Consider the following 19,846-nt stretch of genomic DNA (forward strand, 5'->3'; position numbering starts at 1 on the left):
GAAATTATCAAAATTCGAACATAATATCATTGTATGATTTTGTGGCAAGCTTAGAGAATTTCAATGGAGGTAATACAAATGTTGGAAGTTTCATTTCAAAAAATGAAATGTCATTGAACCCAATGTCCTTTTTTGCATTGTAAAGTAAATATCTCCTAATTCCTCCAAATAGCAAAATCCTATTTCCTGATCTGATTTGATAATGAGATTGAGGATTAATTCGTAAGAGGTTTTCTTTTTCTTCCTCTGAGCAATCAAGAGTAAAATGTCCAATCCTACAATTATAAAGACAATCAAATATACCAATCCTTTCTGAGTAAATCAATTTACCTCTATAGTATCCACAAAAACTGATTAAATACCGACCAGCTATGAGAACACTTGAATTAAAGGAAGCTTTTACATCTAACGAGGATTCAAAACCTCTTGTTACACTCTTACATTGATCACTGAAATCAAATCTAATAATTTTTGATGAAGTAAAGCTTGAACCAAACAATGACCCACCATATGATATCACACTTCCACTTCCTTCCTCAACATTATAACTCAATAACTGACAACCATGAGTAGAGGGTGAAACTACACCACCCATTCCTTCTTGTACAATTCCTGGGTTTGCTTGAAAGCAAGAAATTGATGATCTACTTTCCAACATTTCACTTGTTAAATTCAGTTTAAACATTGATTGGTGGAATATCAAAAAATCACTCTCTTTCAAAATAGAACTCTCTACTTTTTCTAAATCTTTCACAAATGTAATCTTTCCATCCTCATGAACTTTCATTAATTTGAAGCCCTTAAAATCATACAATGAATAACAAAGAAAATATGGACTATTTTCAATAACAATCAAATCATCAACCATTTCATGATCCTGAAAAACAAATTCAGATTCAATAATATATTCTTTCCTCCACAAGTCGAATAGAGCAACTCCATAATATGAAATCTGCCTCCATACACGAAACGACACCAGCAAAAATCTTTCATCACTTGCATTATTCGGCAATTTGATAAATTTTGATGATATTATTTCACACAACGTATTACAGGTATCTGAGGTTGGCCGTTCTTTCAAAAGTTGGATGACTATTTTTTCTTCTATTGGAAGGGAATTCTTGGGAAATTGGATAGAACAGAGAATATTACCGAGAAATTTATCTTCATCATGATCCCTGGGAGACAGGAAGTGTCTTGTTTCCATTTTTTTAGTTATTGCGTCCCTCAAAAAAATACCTCAACGTCTAGTACGTTTGTGCGGTTTTCTAGATTGACCAAGATGCAAGTAGCACAGCGCTAAACTATCGCCGTAACTTTCGGCATCGAGGTTTAGATGGATTCAAACTATGTATTGTTTATTCTTGTCTGTAGAATAACATATAGCTATCTTCTGTCAAAGATTTAAAGCAGGTTTCTTTAGTTTAGCACGGGCAAAACAATGTAAAGATACCGAGGCGTGGAGAGTAATGATTTAATTATGAACAGAAAGGAAATTTTATAAGAATATAATCAAAGAGAATAGATATTGTAGAACGTTACGTAAGAATTTTATTGCAGCGTAAGAGATGGTATTGGATCACCTTCTCGATATCCTTGACAGATATTTCAGATGCTTCCCCATTTAATTTTCTATTATTTCGCGATGTTTACTTTCCCTATGGTTTCCATTAGTCACGGTCTAACTCTTGATTAGTTTCCAACTATGCAACTTAAAGGCTAGGCGATAACTCCACTCCTAAAAGTCCCCGTCCAATGACGAAGCTGTGAATGAACTTTGTTCCTACGATACACACTCCAAAAGTACACCATCACAAGAGTGCTTGGTCGAGAATCTGAATAGATTCGAAAAATTGTAGTGTATAATAATCGGTATTATAAATTTTTTTAGTTATTGCTCCGAAAGAGATTTGTTTCAATATAAAATTTCATCAGCACTGAGTACGAGCTTAAACTTAATCTCAAACATTTTGTTTTATTTACAATTTACTGAATTATTTACAAGTTGTAATTTACATCTTTTTCGATTTGGTAATCTTCTTAGCTGTGGTGGTTGATTGTATTGAATTTTTCAAAGATCTTTTCACCGAAATTTGTTTACCATTTAAATTAGCATGATGATAATCAATATTATTACGATGTCTAGTTCCACTCATAATATTTGAAGTATCAATATCAAATAATGATAATTTTAGATAAATCAATTGGTTTAGATCTTGTCCTTTCTGTTTTTATTGGAATTCTATCTTTGGATGATGAAGAATTTGATGAAGTATTTCTAGCTGACATTTTGCTCTTAGTTTTTGTTATTTAGTTATTTTGTTTTGTTGTGTAAATTTCATCATCGATACCAGTTATCTATTTCCATGATGATTCCACTAATTTTATGATTCGGATTTTTGGATTTTCCACTCATCACAAGAATTTGAATTAATAAAGAAATTTTCATCTGGATATTGTTGTTTCTCCTCTTTGCGCACTCAGAGGTAATTAGATTTTGGTCAATAGAGGTGCATTCATCGTGATATGGCATTCTTAAAATATACAATTAAGGTTTCAATTGGATACAACCAACAGTGTGCACAGGTCATTAGAATTGTAACAATTAAAAAAAATGGGAAACTTCTTTTCGTCGAATAATCTTTCGCGAGTGAAAGAACTTCCAGATGAAATTTTATTTACAGAAATTTTATCCTATTTGCCTTTGAGAGATTTACCGAATCTTTTGGTTATTTCTAAAGATTTCAATCGGAAAGTGTTGTCATCACACAGTTTATTATATCAGTTTAGTTTGTATACAAATCCATTCATTTCACTTTCGAATAAAACTGATTTAAAAGATAGAAAAATGACCTATTCCGAAATGAAGAAGGAAATAATTGAATATGATTCAATGATTCATAGAATTAAATATTCAAAAACCGTAGAATAATTTTTTGAATATTTAAATTGTAAATAATTAAGAATATTAACTTAAATGTGTTACTGATAAGAGTTTATGTACCACATTTAATACTAATTAGTTCTTTATTCAAATTACTTTATTCGAAACAAGGCTATTCCAGTAAATTCCATGTACGATTCGCCTAAACGTATGTTAAAAATCTACCAATTCTTTTGAAAGATGTGATGGTTTCATTTGACTTTTGTTGACATTTCGAATAAAAAGCAATTATCTCTAAAATTATTCATCATTAATTCAATTTTCATGTGCACAAACCTGAACATTTAATCTAATCTCACCATTTAATAAAATTTTGATGGCCACGAAAAGTCTTTCGCTCAAAAAAGGAAACCTTCAAAAAAGGAAACTGGTTAAATAATTTCCAAAAAAGAATCTGAGCTCGTTTCATTTGTGATGTTCGTAGACTTTAAGGGTCTCTTTCAAGAAGAATCACAACAAGAAAATGGGTCAAAACATTCATGCTCCACGTGTTTTCATTTCCTCTAACGAAAAGCAAGGAGACGAATATGTAATTAGTGGAAACCTTTCGAATAACAGTTCAACACCAACTAATCTCCACAGTCATAATGTATTTGATGATGCACATTCTAATGGATTATCTCCACCTCATCCTTCTGGTCAAGCTCCTTTAATTATTGTTGGAGGTTCTTCAAGTGGCAGTAGTAGTGGAGGTGATGAAATAGTTTCGTCTCCTTTCCATTCACCTCGTTCTCCAAAATTTGTTAGAAATCATGACGATGTAATATTTGACAATCTTTCTGATTCTTCCTATTCTACTTCTCCACAAAATTCACCGAAACTAACCTCAAGAACCAAGAGAATGAGCTCTGGTCCAAACTACTCACCAAAACTTGAAAATTTTAGAAAGACTCAACAGCAACAAACTAAACAACCAACTGTTTGGTTTTCTTCTGTTTCTAATGAATCTGATTGGATGGACCATTCGAATAGATTTGCTCATACCAAAAAGCAAAAAATGGTTCTCATGTTAAGTTATGGAGTAAATACTCATTCTGAAGATTTATTTCAATATTGGTTTCAGAGATTTTTACCAAAAAGTGAAGAAACACAAACCAAAAGCAAGATTATGCAATTGTGTGCTTTATATTTGAGAAGATTGTGTTTTGCATATGTAAATAGAAGTTGTTCATCTCAATTAATTCAAGAATGTTCTACATCAACTTGTTCTAATGAAGGTGTTGATCAGATGGTGGACTATTCGAAAACATTGAAAAGGTTTGATTCATGGTCATTATCACCACTCACTAGAGAAGAAACATTTTCACATGATGATTTCATCAATGAACTCATTGACATGTTAGTTAACAATGATGAATCATTTATTTTACAATCACTTGGTCATTGGAATGCAAATATTCTCACAAATATGGAATTGTTATGGAAGAGTGAGGCTATTCAACGTGCAGCCTCTAAATTAGTTGAACAGCAGGTTTACATGGATGAGAAAGTTTATGCAGAGTACTTTTTAAATTCCATTCCTCACTTATTAGATTCTAGTTACAATTTAACAGTTTCAGATTTATCGAATGCACAGAGACGTAAATTCAAAATTAATGAAATTAAGATTGTCGATCAGGGAAATTATGATTGTCTCTATTCAGTATTGGATATTTCAAGTATGGGAGGAGAAAAGACGAAGTGGTTGAGATCATTCAATAACGTTGATGGATTTTTAATGATTTTTTCACTAGATGAGATAGCTCAAGACAAATCAGTCCTTCAGAAATCTTTGCATTCCTTCAGAGAAATGACTAGTTACTTCTTTGGAAATAATCAGCAACAAAATGGATGTAAAACTCAAATCTATGTATGCTTTTCCAATGTTGCTGAATTCTGCAAATTGGTCAAATCAGAAGAATTACCACTTCAACATTCACTCAAAGGAGATGTCAAGAATCCTTCCATAGTTTTCAAATATATAGTTTCCCAATTCATGGCCAGTAATGGCAGTTGTTCCAATAATTTAACAGAGAGAAATCCAACAAGTTCTCAAAACATTTCCTTCTATGCCATTGATAGTTTCTCAGACTATTATTCAATGTACGAATTTACGAGTTATTTACTTGAGGGAAGAAATTATTTCAGTGAACTGATAACAGGTGCTAAGGAGAAGAGAGAAGTATCGAGGAGAGGTGAATTGTTTTCCATGTGCAAATTGAGTCATGATGATAAATTGAAAAGGAAATTGATAGATATTTCATTTAACTTTGAGTAAAATATTTCAAAAATTGGATTTGATTTTAAAATTTTGAAATATTTCATTCAATTATAGAAATTATATTATTGAATTGATTTAAATAATAGAATAATAATATTAAATTGCTTTTTACAAAGGCCTTAATTTTACTTCTCTCCAATAAATTAATCAGCCTTCTAAAAAGCCTTCTTTGAGTTCCAAAAAAGTACTCTATGAAATTTCCATAACATCTAACTCTCCATCACGATCATATCGATTATCATCTTTTATTCATCACAATTCTTTCATTCATAACCAAATTGCAATATTACTAGATAATATTATCTTTTGTACAAACAACACATTTATGCTTGTAGTATTTAATGCCATAACGAGTGATCAATAAAGGGGTCCAAAAAAGAAACTTTTTTAATAAGAGACCACTCACAAAAAAATGAAGACCTTCCTCTCACGTGTTGCCTCTCAATCAAAGAAAGGTACGTAATTTATTCGGCTCTTTATGTTGTTAATTATTGTTCTTCTTCTTCTGTTGTTGACTAATTTAAATTGTGCAATGTTGGCGCGGATATTGATATTTTGTATTGAAATTTTACTTTGATACAAATAATAATAACAATTACATTATCACTTGTACCAATAATAATAACAATAACACTAATAACAAATAATGCTGCTGCCTAACTTCATCATGATGTTTCTTTCTACATCTAATACAATCACGAAAATATTTAAAAATGTTCTTTAATATTCAACTAAAATGATCTGTGAAATTGATTGGATTTTCTTCATCTTGGTAAATAGTTAATTCTATTAACATCAAGAATACCACACAACAAAGATGCCTCAACATTCACGAATATCAAGCTAAGGAACTCTTCAAACAATTCGATGTTCCTCACCAAAGAGGTATTACCATTGATAACTTGGAAGCCATTCCAGCTACTCTTGCTCAATTGAAGACTGAAACTGGTACCAAGAACTTTATTGTCAAGTCTCAAATTTTGGCTGGTGGTAGAGGTAAAGGATCATTCATTGAAAATGGATTCCAAGGAGGTGTTAAATTCACAAAGAACGAACAAGTTGCTGCTGATGTTGCTAGCAAAATGCTCGGTAATACTCTCGTAACTAAACAAACTGGTGAAAAGGGTATCAAGGTCGACAAGCTCTTCTTTGCTGAATGCTTGGACTTTAACAGAGAATTCTACTTTGCCATCCTCTTGGACAGAGCTGCTCAATGCCCAGTTTTCGTCGGAAGTTATGAAGGTGGTATGGATATTGAACAAGTTGCTGAAGAAAAGCCAGAAGCTATCAAGACTTTGCTCATCAGAGATCTCGAAAATGGTCCAACTCTTGCTGATGCCACTGAATATGCTAAGGAACTCCAATTCAAGAAGCCAGAACAAGCTGCTCAAATCATGAAGAAGTTGTACACCATGTTCCGTAAGACTGATGCTGCTCAATTGGAAATCAATCCACTCGTTGAACTTGATAACACTGCTGATCTCTCATGTGTTGACTGTAAATTGAACATTGATGATAATGCTGCTTTCAGACAAGCTAACATCTTTGCTATGCGTGATTGGGCTGCTGAAGATCCAAGAGAAGTTGAAGCTGCCAAATGTGAATTGAACTATATCGGATTGGATGGTAACATTGGTTGTTTGGTCAATGGTGCTGGTTTGGCTATGGCCACTATGGACATTATTCAATTGCACGGTGGTGCTCCAGCTAACTTTTTGGATGTTGGTGGTGGTGCCACTACTAACCAAGTTAAGCAAGCTTTCACTATCATTTTGAAGGATGAAAGTGTCAAGTGTGTTTTGGTCAACATTTTCGGTGGTATCATGAGATGTGATGTTATTGCTGAAGGTATTGTTCAAGCTGCTCGTGAATTGGGTGTCCGTATTCCAATCGTTGTTCGTTTGGCTGGTACTAATGTTGATAAGGGTCTCCAAATCTTGGAAGAAGCTGCCAAGACTGGTACTCTTAAGGTTATTGCTGCTAAGGATCTCGATGATGCTGCCATCAAGTCAGTTGCTCAATTGAAATAAATAATTTCTACTAATTTGCTAATTTAAATCACCTTAGATTAATTAGAAAATGCAAACAGTTCACATTTGTTCAACATCAAACAATATTAAAAAATGTCACAACAAGCAAACAAAGGAAAAGTTGCTCTCGTTATTGTTGGGTAGGTTTAAATTGACATTATTCATCATAACCTCCATCAACATTAAATTATCAAACGTGATCATCTGTTATTATTATTATTATCAGATCTGTGGGTTGCATCTCGGCCGTTTCCTTTTTATTCTCCTTATCAATGGCTATCTGGGGTTGTATGTAGAATTGTATAAAGATAATAATAATAATAATATATTCAATATATATTTAATCTTGATCATGATCAATATTAATTTCTTCAGTTACCGTTCATAATGATATCAAATTAGATAAGAATAGTACAGGTTGCACATCTGAAACTATATCCGATTTAATGTTAGCCTATTGTATATTACTTGTTATTACAGCTTGTGGAAGTATTTGTAATTTATTAACTTCAATTTTAGATCAATGTTGTTGTGGTAATGGTGATAACACCAATGGAGATGAACAAAGTAAGAAACCGAAACCATTTAATTCTCTATCACAATGTTGTTTTGCAATACTTGGACTTGCTGTTTGGGGTGTTTTAATTGCCTTGACTGTTTACTTGTAAGTTTTCAGAACAAGTTGATGAAGAATTTAAATTGTTTAACATTAATTTATTGAAATATTCAAGATATAAGGATTCTTGTAGAGAAATGAGAAAGGAAATGTATTCCTTAATGAATCCATTCATTATTACTCAATATGTTGCATTCCCATTGTTCTGTGTATGTGCAACTTGTTTGGCAATTTGTGTTCAATGTTGTGCAGTATTTGCTGTTGCTGCATTTGATGAAAGATATAGCAGAGTTTAAACATTTCAATGTAGCTTGAAAAAACTCCTGATTATTTATTTATCTATGGAATCTTATAAAGATTTCTTTTCCAAATCAACTCCACAGTAATATTTACAATAATCGTAGAGGATCTTGGCAAGATAATTGGAGGAGAATGATGGCATTGGATTTCCCTTCTCTTTGGCTTCTTTTACAGCTTTGAGAATGCCATTATAATTGTCCATACAGAGCTTTTTGGATGAAATTGGATTGGTAAAGACGAATTTCTTATTGAGGAAACCACCAAGGTTACAAGTTCTAGCTTCAACATAACGAGTTCTGTACTTGTCAACCATGTTGTAAATTCTGGAACCAACAAATGGACACTTGATCAAATCCTTGATTTCTTCATTCTTGACGAAATCACTTGATTTGAATAGGAAGGCGTTTTCAATAAGTTTCTCACCATGGAAATGAGATTTGCTTGAAAATACAAATTGAACTCCTCTCAATGAGAATAGCGGACCAAAATCAAACTTGGAAGTCATAATTACAGCTGGATACTTTTGAATGGAGCTTGCAGCATTAATTGGAGTATAGTAATGCCATTGGACATTGTGGAAACAATATTCAAGATGACTATCAAAGTGTGTAGATTTCACAACGTCATTAATTGGATGATCAAAATAACCAACAATCTTGGAATTTCTCAATTCTAAATTATCTCTGGAGTGATCTTCATCTGAATTCCATTGCATTACATTTGGCAATTTGGAATAGGTTAAATACCAATCACCACCATGTTCCCTACACATCCAATTTGAAAAGTTCCAATCACTGTCAATAACATGCTTGATATTCAAATCTTCATTATTGAACTTGAATTCTCTGTTGGCCTTCTCATTCTTCTCCTTCTTCTTTCTATAGATTTCAACAACATATTTTGGAAGATTTCCATCAACCAAACCATTCTCAAACCACTTCCTGACCTTCTTGTTTTGTTTAAATTCAAAGATTGCAAACCAATCACCCAATTCTAATAGGAACATGTTACAAATGAGTTTAATTTCATCAAGCAGACCAACAGTGAATCTATTCTCCTCAGAGATGGTTCCTCCAGTGCTATGAACCAACTCTTCCTTAGAGAGAAGTGCATGTTTTGGATCTTTACAATTCACACTTTGAGCTTGTAAGAATTCTCTCAAGTACACGTGTCTGAATAGTGGAGTATGATCCAATTGACTTGGTAGATACTTTAAATAGAACCATACCTTATCTGGTGATTCACTTTTAAGCTTTTCAATTTCAACAGATTCGTATGGCATCTTTAAAGCAATCAAAACTTTACAAAACAAATCCAATCGACTGAAAACAGCTTCACTCGATTTGAAAACCTTTGATGGAACTTTCTCATTAATTGGATCAAAGAAATGTTCCAAAAACATCAACTTGATCTCAAATTCATTTGCCATCTTTGCTTGATCTTCACAATAATCAAGGAATTTGTGTTTCAAATTTTCAATAATTTCATCACTGTTAGTTTTTGGAACTGGTTGATCTTGATAGTAAAAGTTTTGATGATAATATGGTACAGAACTGTTGTGAGTGGTATTTAGTGGATTGGCTTGACAGTTATTTGGTGAGATACTCAAGTTATTTGGATTAGGTTGAGCATTGTTTGGATCTTGTAAACTGGAGAATGAATCAGACGAATCTGAATGGCCAGATTCAGAAGAATCGTATAGATTCGAACCAACAATACTTGTTGGTGTGGTACATTCAGCTGAATTTAAACTACCAGAACTGTTTCCATACATATTTATGAAATACTCCTTATCAGTGGAGCCAATTGATGAAGTACTATTGTTGACAGGACTTCCAGGTGAATTTCCAGTACCATGATTAGTGACATTTAGAAATAAATTGCTAGAGGAAGTATCTTTTGATTTGGAACTACCTGATGAGCTAGTAGAAACTGCACATGAACTTAAATTAGTTGAGTTATTCAAAAGATTTGCATATACCACACGTGGGTTGAGTAGAATGGTGACTGGAAGGATGAGTGGTTGTTTGTTTGGAGTTAGTTGAGTAGTTTCGTTTTTGGTGGATTTTCTGTTGTTGGCCATTGTTTGTTGTTTTTTTTGTGATATTTTGTTTTGTAGTGAGGTGGTTTAGTTTCGAATAATGAATAAGTTGGATAATCTGCCATAGTATCATTTGAGCTTTATTCGAAACAATTAAATATTGTTTATTAAAGAGTTTATTTTCTAAATTGTAAAGTAATAATACTAAAATAGTAAAAGTTACGGTAACGGATTTGAAAAAATATTTCTTTATTCGAAACCAAAAAACAATCAAATTCCAAAAATTCTACTTTTAGGAAGGCAGTTAATGAAATTGGAAGAAACAGCCGTTGTTTCTAAAAAGTGTAATATGGTTGTATTATTCTTGGCTTCATACAAAATGAAAGTAATCTTCATTTCGAATATTATCTCGTGAAATATGAAATGGGTTAATGATCGAGCACTTGTGCTATCCTAACACCTTTTCGAATACAATGAAACTAAATTGGGATTTGTGAGGATTATATAGACCCCCTCAATTTCTAGTTCATCACCATGTTAAATTATATCACATTGTTGTATTAAGGAAACAATCTTCAGCAACACTTATAAAATGGTTTTCTGCAAAAATCATAAATTACAACTGATTCCAATAAATTACCCAACATTTCAGACTTAATTCTTTCCTTCTTGTTATATCTTAGTACTCCACGTAAAATTTGTTGTAGTGGCTTTATATCACAAGTATTTTCGTATACTTTGACGCCCTCAATTCTTTTTTCAATATCACCTTCGACACATCCATCTAAAATATGTAAACAAAACATTCCAAATGAGTATAAATCCGATTCTTGAGAGTAATCAATACCTTCTATCATCTCTGGAGGGATATATGAATCCATTGTACCAGCAACTGTCTGAATTTCGCTGCCATCACCCAAGTTACTCAATGACATGAAGGCTAATTTCCAAATACCGTTGTCATTGATAATATTTGAAAAATCCAAACACGTGTAAACCAAGTTGTGACGATGTAGGAAACAAAATGTCTGTCCTACTCTTTTAATTAATGATATTCTATCATTTGGGATCATTTTGGACAAGTAGTAATTGCTTAATGAGTCTCCATTTGGTGTCTCAATAATAAAATCGCCAGATTCACGAATTATTTTACATTGAATTGGTACGTATAAATCATTTCCTAAGTTTGTTCTTCATTTTACATTAATGAGATAATTCATAACAAAACTTACAACTGAAAGTATAAAGATTCAAACAAATAATCATCTGGAAAACTAATAAATATTGGAGAGGTATTTCTTTCAACGTATCTTTCATGTAAAATCAAATATGAAACCACATAAAGTCGTTTGAGATCTATTAAATCAAGGTCAGGTAGTAAGTGAGTTGCTAGTGGAATAGTATCAGGGCTCAACAAGGAAATTATTTGGTTGCAATTACAACCAATGACCAACTCTAATGCATAGTGATAACATGGTGCTATCGATTTGTCATTATCATCTAATAAAAATAGAACACTTACTGGAATAATATGCATGGGTTTTGATGATTGTTGAAATAAAATCCACGTCCCTGATTTCGTAACCACTCATCAACTCAGAGTTTCTAGAAATCTTACATACTACTTCAATATTTCCAATTACGACTTCTCCAAATTTTAAATTGACTTCATCTTCATTTATATTTTCCAAAAAGTCTTCACAAAATTCCCACACTATTTCGACATATTTCTCAATATCAGAAGCATGGGATAGTTCTTTACAACTAAAAACTGTTGCTACAATATTATTATTTCCTTGAATCAATAAAAGTTCGTGGATGTTTTGAAGATTTCCTTTCACTAACAGGATCATCTTGACATTATGATTTGCTTCAATTTGTTTAGGAGAAAATGACACTATCTGAAACAATTTTGACTTCATTTCCTGAATAATAATATCCCAGTTATCTGGTCGGTGTTCTTCTTCTCTTGCAGTGCATCTATGACATAAGTTGCTAAATTCTTGATCAATACCACAATATTCTAACAATTTTCCAAATGAATAAATATCGCACTTATAAGTATATAAACCTCCTTCTGCTACTTGTGGAGATCTGAAAAAGGTTGTACCTCCAGATGAATTGTCTTCTCCAAGACATATTTTACCGAATCCAAAATCTACAAGTGTAACTACATTCGATGATATCATAATATTTTTTGCTGAGATGTCTCGATGAACAATATTAAAAGCGTGAACCTTTTTAAGAGCATCAGCTATTTGAATGAGTATTTTGATTTTCTGAAAACGGCTTGGGTTTGTTTGATTCCATTCTGCCAAGTTTTGGTCTAATTCGTCTTGAATGATATAGATTGTGTTGTTTTCGTCTCGTAATATTGTTTCCACTTGGGCAAGCTCTTTAAGTTTATACTTAATATTGAGAAATCTTTACATGTTGGTGATTACAAAAGAATTAAAATACTTACATTAGTATAAAAACTTCTCTGTAAAACGGATAATCTTGCTTAGCCCTGGGTATTACCTTTACAACCTTATTTTGGTTGTTCCAAAATATTCTATAAACGGTGCCATAAGCTCCCGATCCAATCGGGTTTGTTAGCTCGGGTAATTTATCTTTGTAAAATACCTTATTAGCAAAGAAATAGGTTTCAACATAATTTTTCATCAATTCATCTAAGTCTGAAATGTTGAATGGTATTTCATTATTGCCAATATCTGTGGCACCAGAGGCTTTCAGAATATTGAAAGCTACCATTCTCTCTTGATATTCTCGATCAATAATAGACTCTGCCAACGTTTTCATCTTGCTCAACATGATATCCGGAAATAATCTCACTACAGAGTCGATTTGATGATCAATATCATCTTTTCCTACTTTCTTTTTCCTCTCTCCATTCCCGAAATGAGGCTGTTTAAGCTGGAAAAGGAGGCTGAAAAATCCTCCAATATTTCTTATTTTAGAAGAAATAGTTGATTCCCAAAATCCAAAATTAGTCAATTTGGATCTTTCGATAATATCATTCTTTTGATCTACTGGATTAGGGAGTTCATTTTTGGGATTTGCAAAATCATAATGCAAGAAATCTCCAAGCTTAGTAAGGAAAAGCAATTGAATAGATTGAATATTAACTAATCTCAGAAGTAAACAATTCACTACTCTTGAAACTACTCTTTCATTGTATTCTCCCACATCCAATATATCTTCAAAGTAAAGTTTGTCTTTGATATCAGAAGAAATTATATGACTATTCGCAATCTTTTTCTTAAACTTTTCACTATTAACAACCATAAACTTTTCAATTTGTTGGAAAAGCTTATTCTTGGAAATATTGATATCCTCAATTGATTTCTCTTCTATGATTGTTGTTATAATATTGTTCAAGACCTCCAATATTCTAGTGGAGTAATATTGTGGGAAATCTTGTAATTTTTGAAGGACTAATAGAAGAAGGTGTTCTTGAAATTCGAAAAATTCGCAATCTGGTATTTGGTTCCTTTTCATTTTGGATTCTAGAGCATTCTTTGCTGATATTCTAAATGAAGGAATATCTCCAAAATACTCTATTACTTGTGTTTGATGGTATTTTTTATACCTTTCAACGTTACTTTTGTCTTGTTCTTTGTCTACCATATTGTAAAGAATAATGTTAGGTTCAATGTTTTTTTCTTTAAGAATGGACAATATATTCTAAGAAAATTAATGAAATCTGTTGGAGAATACTTACTCGATCTGGATATTGAATGTTTGTAAAATCAACAACACAAATGACGACATCTGAGTTTTCAACAAATTCCAAAGTGTTTGAATCTATTGCCTCACAATTCTTTTGATTTATGCCAGCAGTATCACATAGATTAATATCAAGTTGTAATAATTCATATCCTGGAAGCTGAATGCTGAATATCTTTTGTTCAAATTCGTCATTCAAATCCTCACTGAAATCTGAATCGAAATTAGCATCACTAGAAAAGCTTTGTTCGTCTAGCTCAGTAACTCGTTCAAGTTGTTGGGATAGACGATAATACTCCACCTTGTTACCATTCTCACAAATAATAACTCCACTAGTTGATGGTAAAACATCAGAGTGTAGAACTAGTCCTCCAAGAATACTGTTGATAACAGTTGATTTACCTACTGATGAGCCTCCCACAAGTGTAATTTTGAAAGTGGAGTCCAACGGTTTTTTAAATGTCAATAAATGTTGAATGACATTATTAAAATTATACAACTGATTCGTAATTTCGATCAAGCTTTCTTTAGAGGTTCTCCACTGCGCCATCTCTCCTCTAATTAACTCATAATGAACGCTCAATTTGTCCCAAAACTTAGTGACAATAATCTCTCTTAACTTGATATCGGATGCAATGTTCAAAGCCTCTTTGTGTCTTCCTTGCAATGATAAACATACAGCATATAAAGGTTCTAAAATTGATTCATTCCCATTATTAGACATAGACTTAATAGTATTAAGCGCATCTATTCAAGTGTAAAATTAGTATCTCAAAAACAACCTACTTTTGCTCCATTCAATTTCATCTGTTAGAAAACCAGGATCCAAGTCTATAAAAGATGCAAGATAACGCTTAATGTTACTGGTGTCAATTGTATTCACTTGTTCTGAGGGATTCAACTTCAAAAAGTCCAAACATCTAGAACAATAAAATCCAGAGCTTGAGCCAACAACGTGACTGCCCAGTAAATCACAACATTTACACCAACGGCAACAAGGCGTTAAACGTTCATGGCATAGGCTTACTGCAAAGTTAATAATGTCAAGTGTTGATACCATTTTTTTGATTTGTTTAATTGAGTGCTATTGGCAATTAGTGATAACCTTGCTTGTTATGAAAGCTTGAAATCACGTTTGGATATTTATGGCAAGCAGGGTAGAATTTACAAAATAACCAAACGTGATCACTCTACAGTAATTTTGAAAATAAATTGTAGATGATCACTCTACGGTTGGTATTAAATATTAATATTGAATAATGCACTTTAAATTGAAAGTCGTAAAATGGAATCCTTTAGACAATTTAATTATCGGAATGCAATGGAATTTTAAAAATTCACAACATTTTTTAAAAAGCACTCGGCAAAACAACGCGTCTGCATTTCCATTTATTTTTTTATCAAATTTCAACACCGCTTAATGTTTTGAAGCTTCATAACATTTTCACCACCTCACCTCAGGCTTTACAAGACATTATTAAATATTAATAATTTGTACTGTTGGTTTTGATAAGCGATACAATTAATTGGCTAATATTTTTCTTTAAAGGCCACCATTCTAACATGTAACATCCCTCCGGAGTCTTTTAGCTACTATATTTTATAAAGATTTGGATAGTGTTACCAGAAACGAACAGTATCTCTCATGGCAATGAATCCAAACTAATCTTGGACAGTGCCTTGAACAAAGCCCCAACAATTACCACAAAAAAATGTTTCTATCATTCAACAAGCCCTCTGCACTTTCGTCTACTTTCGAATCAAACAATGCCAGCTCTATTGTTTTCACAATGACTGACTTTGATGATTTAATTTACTCGGCAATTGATCAATCCTTCTCCTTCTTCTTTATGGCAACTTTTATTTTACTAATTTTACTAATTGTTGGATTTTCCATAAAAAGCGATTGGAAAACATTAAAAAAAAGTCAAAAAAATATAATTTTAATGATTTTGACATTGTTGACAACTCAAATGATTGGACTGTCAGGGAGAACAAGTTATAATTTTATTGACATTTCAATTTTGACAAGATATGAAAATTATTTAACTGAGAATGGATATACAGAGAATGATCAACTGTATATTGATGTAATTGTGAATGGAAATGACACTTATTTGACAACTGACATGGTGGGAATACCTTATGCAGATGTAGTTGGATTATTTCTCTCCAAGTCAATTGAGGCATTTTTCATTTTATTTGGATTAGTGATAATTAACATGGTTTTACATTACATTTCACATTTATTCTTTAATTTAATCAAATATTCACAAGGAGTTTTGAAATCGAATAGAACTAGAGTTATTCGAATGATTTTTGACACTGTCATGTTTATTACTTATTTCTTTTACTTTTTATTATTGACTGCCATATTTATATTATTACTCATTGAGAATTTGAAGATAATTCATAACATCCAGTTAATTTTCTTTATCATTTCATTTGTTTTATTTGTTTTCCAATTGCTTTCTCAAACAATATTTTCATTGGTAAGTAATTTATTCCTACTTTCGTATAAAAATTATTGAAATAGATTGTAGCCATGATAGTTCTTTCAATTATTAATCAATCAAGAAAGAAATTCAAAGATCAAACAAATTATTCATGGAAACAACCAATTGTGAAAATTGTAATTTTACAAGCAATTATGATATTTTCATGTTTTATTCAAATTATTGCGATTGGATTTGGAGTTGTCATTTCTGCTTGGAATAATTCAGCATTGATTTATGACTTTTTAAATAATTTGGGAGTTTTGATATTTTCTATATTGGTATTGTGTTTGTATCATCCTTCGTTTGACTTTTTTAAGAATGAGAATGTTCGAATGAGGCTTAATTGTCAAAGTTTAGAATAAAATGAGAGATTTCCTTAATGTAAATGGAATGTTCCACCTCCATATGCATAATTCATTCTCTCACGCAACAGAATATCAAATTCCTCTTGACTATTGATGTGTGAAAAGTCAGCAATCAATCCATGATATTTAAGAGCTGCCATTCGATACTCTTCATCATGATTCAAATCAATAGCCAAATAAAACGCAGGGGATAATTTCAATGCCTTCATAACAAACTCTCTATTTTCTATCAGATTCTTTGGAATTTGTTGATAGGAGAATTTGTATTGATTCACTTTCATGGACGAAAGCAAAATTTCTTCATTGTCTGTAAGAAAGTTTGGAACTTGAGTGAAAACTACCTTTCTTTGCAATATCAAGTCAGCGATCTTCTGTTTGAAATCCAAATCTGAAACAAGTGATTCTGCTAGACTAATATTTGTGAAATTACCGAGGTCTATAACTTTCAAAACGAAATCCTTATCATTCTTGAAGAATGGAAAATATTCAATGCAATTCTGATTTACCATAACACATTCCATAGCAAACTGACTGTCTTTTAACAAATCTTCCTTTGCAAATCTCATTAAAGAAGCATCATTTCGAATAACTTCCAAAATTCCCTTTCTATCATTTTGTTTGAACAACAATTCGAAATCTTTTCGTTTGTTTGGTTTTTTCACTTCCTCTTCTTCAATAAACTCATCATTCTCTTCATAATTACCCACCATAAACATGTCATTTGAATCGTCTTCCAATTGTAAACTTTCTGATTTTTCATTTTCTTTAAAATTCTCAAAACTTTCATCCTTAATTAGTTCAGCAGGAATGTAAGGAAGAATTTTACAATCATGATTGAGTGCTTTCAATATAAATTGCTTATTATTTCTCAATTCTGATTGTTCAAGTAAGCTTGGATCATGTTGCAAACAGTTCAATAAGATTTCTTCATCATTGTTTCTAATACTTTCAGATAGATATCTGAAAGCTAAATAATTAATTTTCACTAATTGAAGGCAAAAATCTCTATCTTGCAATAAATCTATACCTTTAACATGATCCAGGAGGGTTATGTTGACTGGAGCAATTGCCAAAATTATTTCTCTATCTTTCTTCAATTCGTCTTTCATATTTGAATTCGAATAGACATTCACATTTCTTTTAATTGCTTCTAAAACCACATGTTTATCCTTAAAAAGATAAGAAAGTGAAGTGTTGTAATGCTGAACTAGATATTCTACAGCTATTTCAGGATATCTTTCGAATACAGATTCTTCCAAAGTTATTGAATCTGATTTGACAGCTGCCATAATAATTTCAGGATCATTTTTCAAATCCTCACTAGCATACAGATAAGCCCACCCATCATTCTTCACAGCAGATAAAACAATTCTCTTGTCTGATTGACATTCCTCTGACAGAAACGCCAAATGTCTTCCTTGAAATTGAACGAGCATGTGAGCAATGTCAAGATCTGATTTAGAAGTTTCTGAGGATTGAAGGAGAGGATCGCAGAACCATTCCTTGAATGCCAGTTCGAATAATGATTTTCTGTTCAAAATAAATGGTAAATCTCTGACAAGATTCGAATATTTTGGACGAATTGATTTCATTGCTTGAATCACCAAATAATCATCAAATAAGAATTCAATAGGAAGAAAGTTGACTTGCAACAGTGAATTTGAAACTCTTCTCTCACGTTGTTCTTTAATATATTTCACTTTAGCTTCAATCCATTTCGAATAACCTTTTCCCAGTTGCGTAAACTTTTCTTTCAACTTTATCCGAAAGGAATTTTGATTATTTGATAGATAAAACGGTTCTTCCACCAGAATGAGAATGCACTGCTGCTCATGATCTTGTGACATTTTTTAAATATATTTAATAATAATATTGAAGGTTACATTAATAATATTATTCATAATTATTGATCCAAATTATCCTAAAATCATAATCTTTGATTAGTGACGAGATTAGTTGTTCCAGTTCGAAAGTCTAGACCAATCAAATAAATTTCAATTTCTAGTGTTGAGAAATTTTCAATTCAAAACCTTATTCGAAACATTAAGGAATAAAATTCGAACCAAACTCTTAAACTCTTGAGAATCATCTAAATCATTTTACTTTCCATAAATGAAAATGGAGAAATTAAACTATTAATAAAAAACAAAAGTTTTGAAAAAAAATGATTGACCACATTGACCATATCGTGCTCACCACCCACAACCTCAACCAATGCATTGATTTCTATACTCGTGTCTTGGGAATGCAATTAGAATCCTTTGGAAATAACAATGAACGTAAAGCTCTCAAATTTGGAAATCAAAAAATTAATATACACGAATATGGAAAGGAATTTGAACCAAAAGCTCATTTACCAGTTCCTGGTTCGATAGATATTTGTTTTATTGCTTCAATTCCATTGGAAAAAGTTAGAGAAAAGATTGAAAGTGAAAATTGGGAAATAATTGAGGGTCCAATTTTGAGAACTGGAGCAATTGGTAAAATTACATCAATTTATATAAGAGATCCAGATTTGAATTTGGTGGAAATTGCTACGTATAATCAATGAGTCAATATTGAGAAATTAGTTTTAAATTTCATTCAGTAAAAATGTCAAGTTGTCAATTTTTTTTGAAAGTATTTAAAAATATTGAATATTGACACATGTGAACGAAGGAAATATTACATAGTGGAACATTTTCATTACAATATTACCGTGAAAATTAACTACTCAATAGTTTAATAAATTTAAATACCAGTTTACAAATTGGCAAGTGGAAACTATCAAAAGTCAAAATTAAACATGTCAAAGATTTGCAATAAAAGGAGAGGATACAAATTAATTGATTAGTGTCAGGCTTTGGAACCCTTTTTTTCGGATAAGCTTTTCAAATTTGGACGATTCTTGTCTTTGGTCAGAATTAAAAAACGAAACTTTCGAATAAATTGAAACAAAGAGTAGACAAGGATTTCATATCTTTGTTTTATTCACAGAGTTGCTAGCCATCATCATTAGTAAAATCATCATTTTCATCATCATTAGCGAGTAATAATAAATTTAGATCTCGGGAGATAGCAGAT

General features: G+C 31.8%; 8 protein-coding genes across 8 annotated transcripts; 4 read left to right on the forward strand and 4 right to left on the reverse strand.

Moving 5' to 3' along the window:
- Positions 1–7: 7 nt before the first annotated feature.
- On the reverse strand, positions 8–868 carry NAEGRDRAFT_70725 (uncharacterized protein; the record flags this gene model as incomplete). Its single annotated transcript, XM_002674065.1, has 1 exon — positions 8–868. One exon carries the CDS (start codon positions 866–868, stop codon positions 8–10), a length of 861 nt encoding a protein of 286 aa, XP_002674111.1.
- A 2,539-nt stretch (positions 869–3,407) lies between these two features.
- Positions 3,408–5,201, forward strand: NAEGRDRAFT_70726 (uncharacterized protein; the record flags this gene model as incomplete). Its single annotated transcript, XM_002673991.1, has 1 exon — positions 3,408–5,201. The coding sequence occupies one exon, from the start codon at positions 3,408–3,410 to the stop codon at positions 5,199–5,201; it is 1,794 nt and encodes a 597-aa protein (XP_002674037.1).
- Positions 5,202–5,609: 408 nt separating this feature from the next.
- NAEGRDRAFT_83245 (succinyl-CoA synthetase beta sub-unit) lies at positions 5,610–7,262 on the forward strand. Its single transcript, XM_002673992.1, has 2 exons — positions 5,610–5,659; positions 5,985–7,262. The coding sequence occupies exons 1-2, from the start codon at positions 5,617–5,619 to the stop codon at positions 7,232–7,234; spliced, it is 1,293 nt and encodes a 430-aa protein (XP_002674038.1). The 5' UTR covers positions 5,610–5,616; the 3' UTR covers positions 7,235–7,262.
- A 65-nt stretch (positions 7,263–7,327) lies between these two features.
- NAEGRDRAFT_70728 (uncharacterized protein) lies at positions 7,328–8,146 on the forward strand (the record flags this gene model as incomplete). The annotated part of the gene is made up of 4 exons (XM_002673993.1): positions 7,328–7,374; positions 7,461–7,522; positions 7,610–7,898; positions 7,966–8,146. 4 exons carry the CDS (start codon positions 7,328–7,330, stop codon positions 8,144–8,146), a joined length of 579 nt encoding a protein of 192 aa, XP_002674039.1.
- A 691-nt stretch (positions 8,147–8,837) lies between these two features.
- Positions 8,838–10,251, reverse strand: NAEGRDRAFT_80710 (uncharacterized protein). Its single transcript, XM_002674066.1, has 2 exons — positions 9,379–10,251; positions 8,838–9,322 (listed from the first exon to the last, which is right to left on the reverse strand). Exons 1-2 carry the CDS (start codon positions 10,231–10,233, stop codon positions 9,275–9,277), a joined length of 903 nt encoding a protein of 300 aa, XP_002674112.1. The 5' UTR covers positions 10,234–10,251; the 3' UTR covers positions 8,838–9,274.
- A 515-nt stretch (positions 10,252–10,766) lies between these two features.
- On the reverse strand, positions 10,767–14,980 carry NAEGRDRAFT_70730 (uncharacterized protein; the record flags this gene model as incomplete). Its single annotated transcript, XM_002674067.1, has 6 exons — positions 10,767–11,382; positions 11,424–11,670; positions 11,714–12,615; positions 12,656–13,527; positions 13,916–14,667; positions 14,707–14,980. The coding sequence occupies 6 exons, from the start codon at positions 14,978–14,980 to the stop codon at positions 10,767–10,769; spliced, it is 3,663 nt and encodes a 1,220-aa protein (XP_002674113.1).
- Positions 14,981–16,794: 1,814 nt separating this feature from the next.
- On the reverse strand, positions 16,795–18,630 carry NAEGRDRAFT_70731 (uncharacterized protein; the record flags this gene model as incomplete). Its single annotated transcript, XM_002674068.1, has 1 exon — positions 16,795–18,630. One exon carries the CDS (start codon positions 18,628–18,630, stop codon positions 16,795–16,797), a length of 1,836 nt encoding a protein of 611 aa, XP_002674114.1.
- Positions 18,631–18,947: 317 nt separating this feature from the next.
- Positions 18,948–19,334, forward strand: NAEGRDRAFT_70732 (uncharacterized protein; the record flags this gene model as incomplete). The annotated part of the gene is made up of 1 exon (XM_002673994.1): positions 18,948–19,334. The coding sequence occupies one exon, from the start codon at positions 18,948–18,950 to the stop codon at positions 19,332–19,334; it is 387 nt and encodes a 128-aa protein (XP_002674040.1).
- Between the last annotated feature and the right edge of the window lie 512 nt (positions 19,335–19,846).

The sequence above is a fragment of the Naegleria gruberi genome (assembly GCF_000004985.1).
Source record: "Naegleria gruberi genomic scaffold NAEGRscaffold_42, whole genome shotgun sequence".
Lineage (NCBI taxonomy): Eukaryota > Heterolobosea > Eutetramitea > Acrasida > Naegleriidae > Naegleria > Naegleria gruberi.

What these genes read in the sequence shown, in the direction of transcription:
- NAEGRDRAFT_83245 (XM_002673992.1), top strand. Translation starts at nt 5,617, where the DNA reads ATGAAGACCTTCCTCTCACGTGTTGCCTCTCAATCAAAGAAAG. An exon ending in TGCCTCTCAATCAAAGAAAG is followed by an intron (nt 5,660 to 5,984) that starts GTACGTAATTTA and finishes CTTGGTAAATAG; the next exon opens with TTAATTCTATTAACATCAAG.
- NAEGRDRAFT_80710 (XM_002674066.1), bottom strand. Translation starts at nt 10,233, where the DNA reads ATGGCCAACAACAGAAAATCCACCAAAAACGAAACTACTCAACTAACT. An exon ending in AAAGTGAATCACCAGATAAG is followed by an intron (nt 9,323 to 9,378) that starts GTATGGTTCTAT and finishes TCCACTATTCAG; the next exon opens with ACACGTGTACTTGAGAGAAT.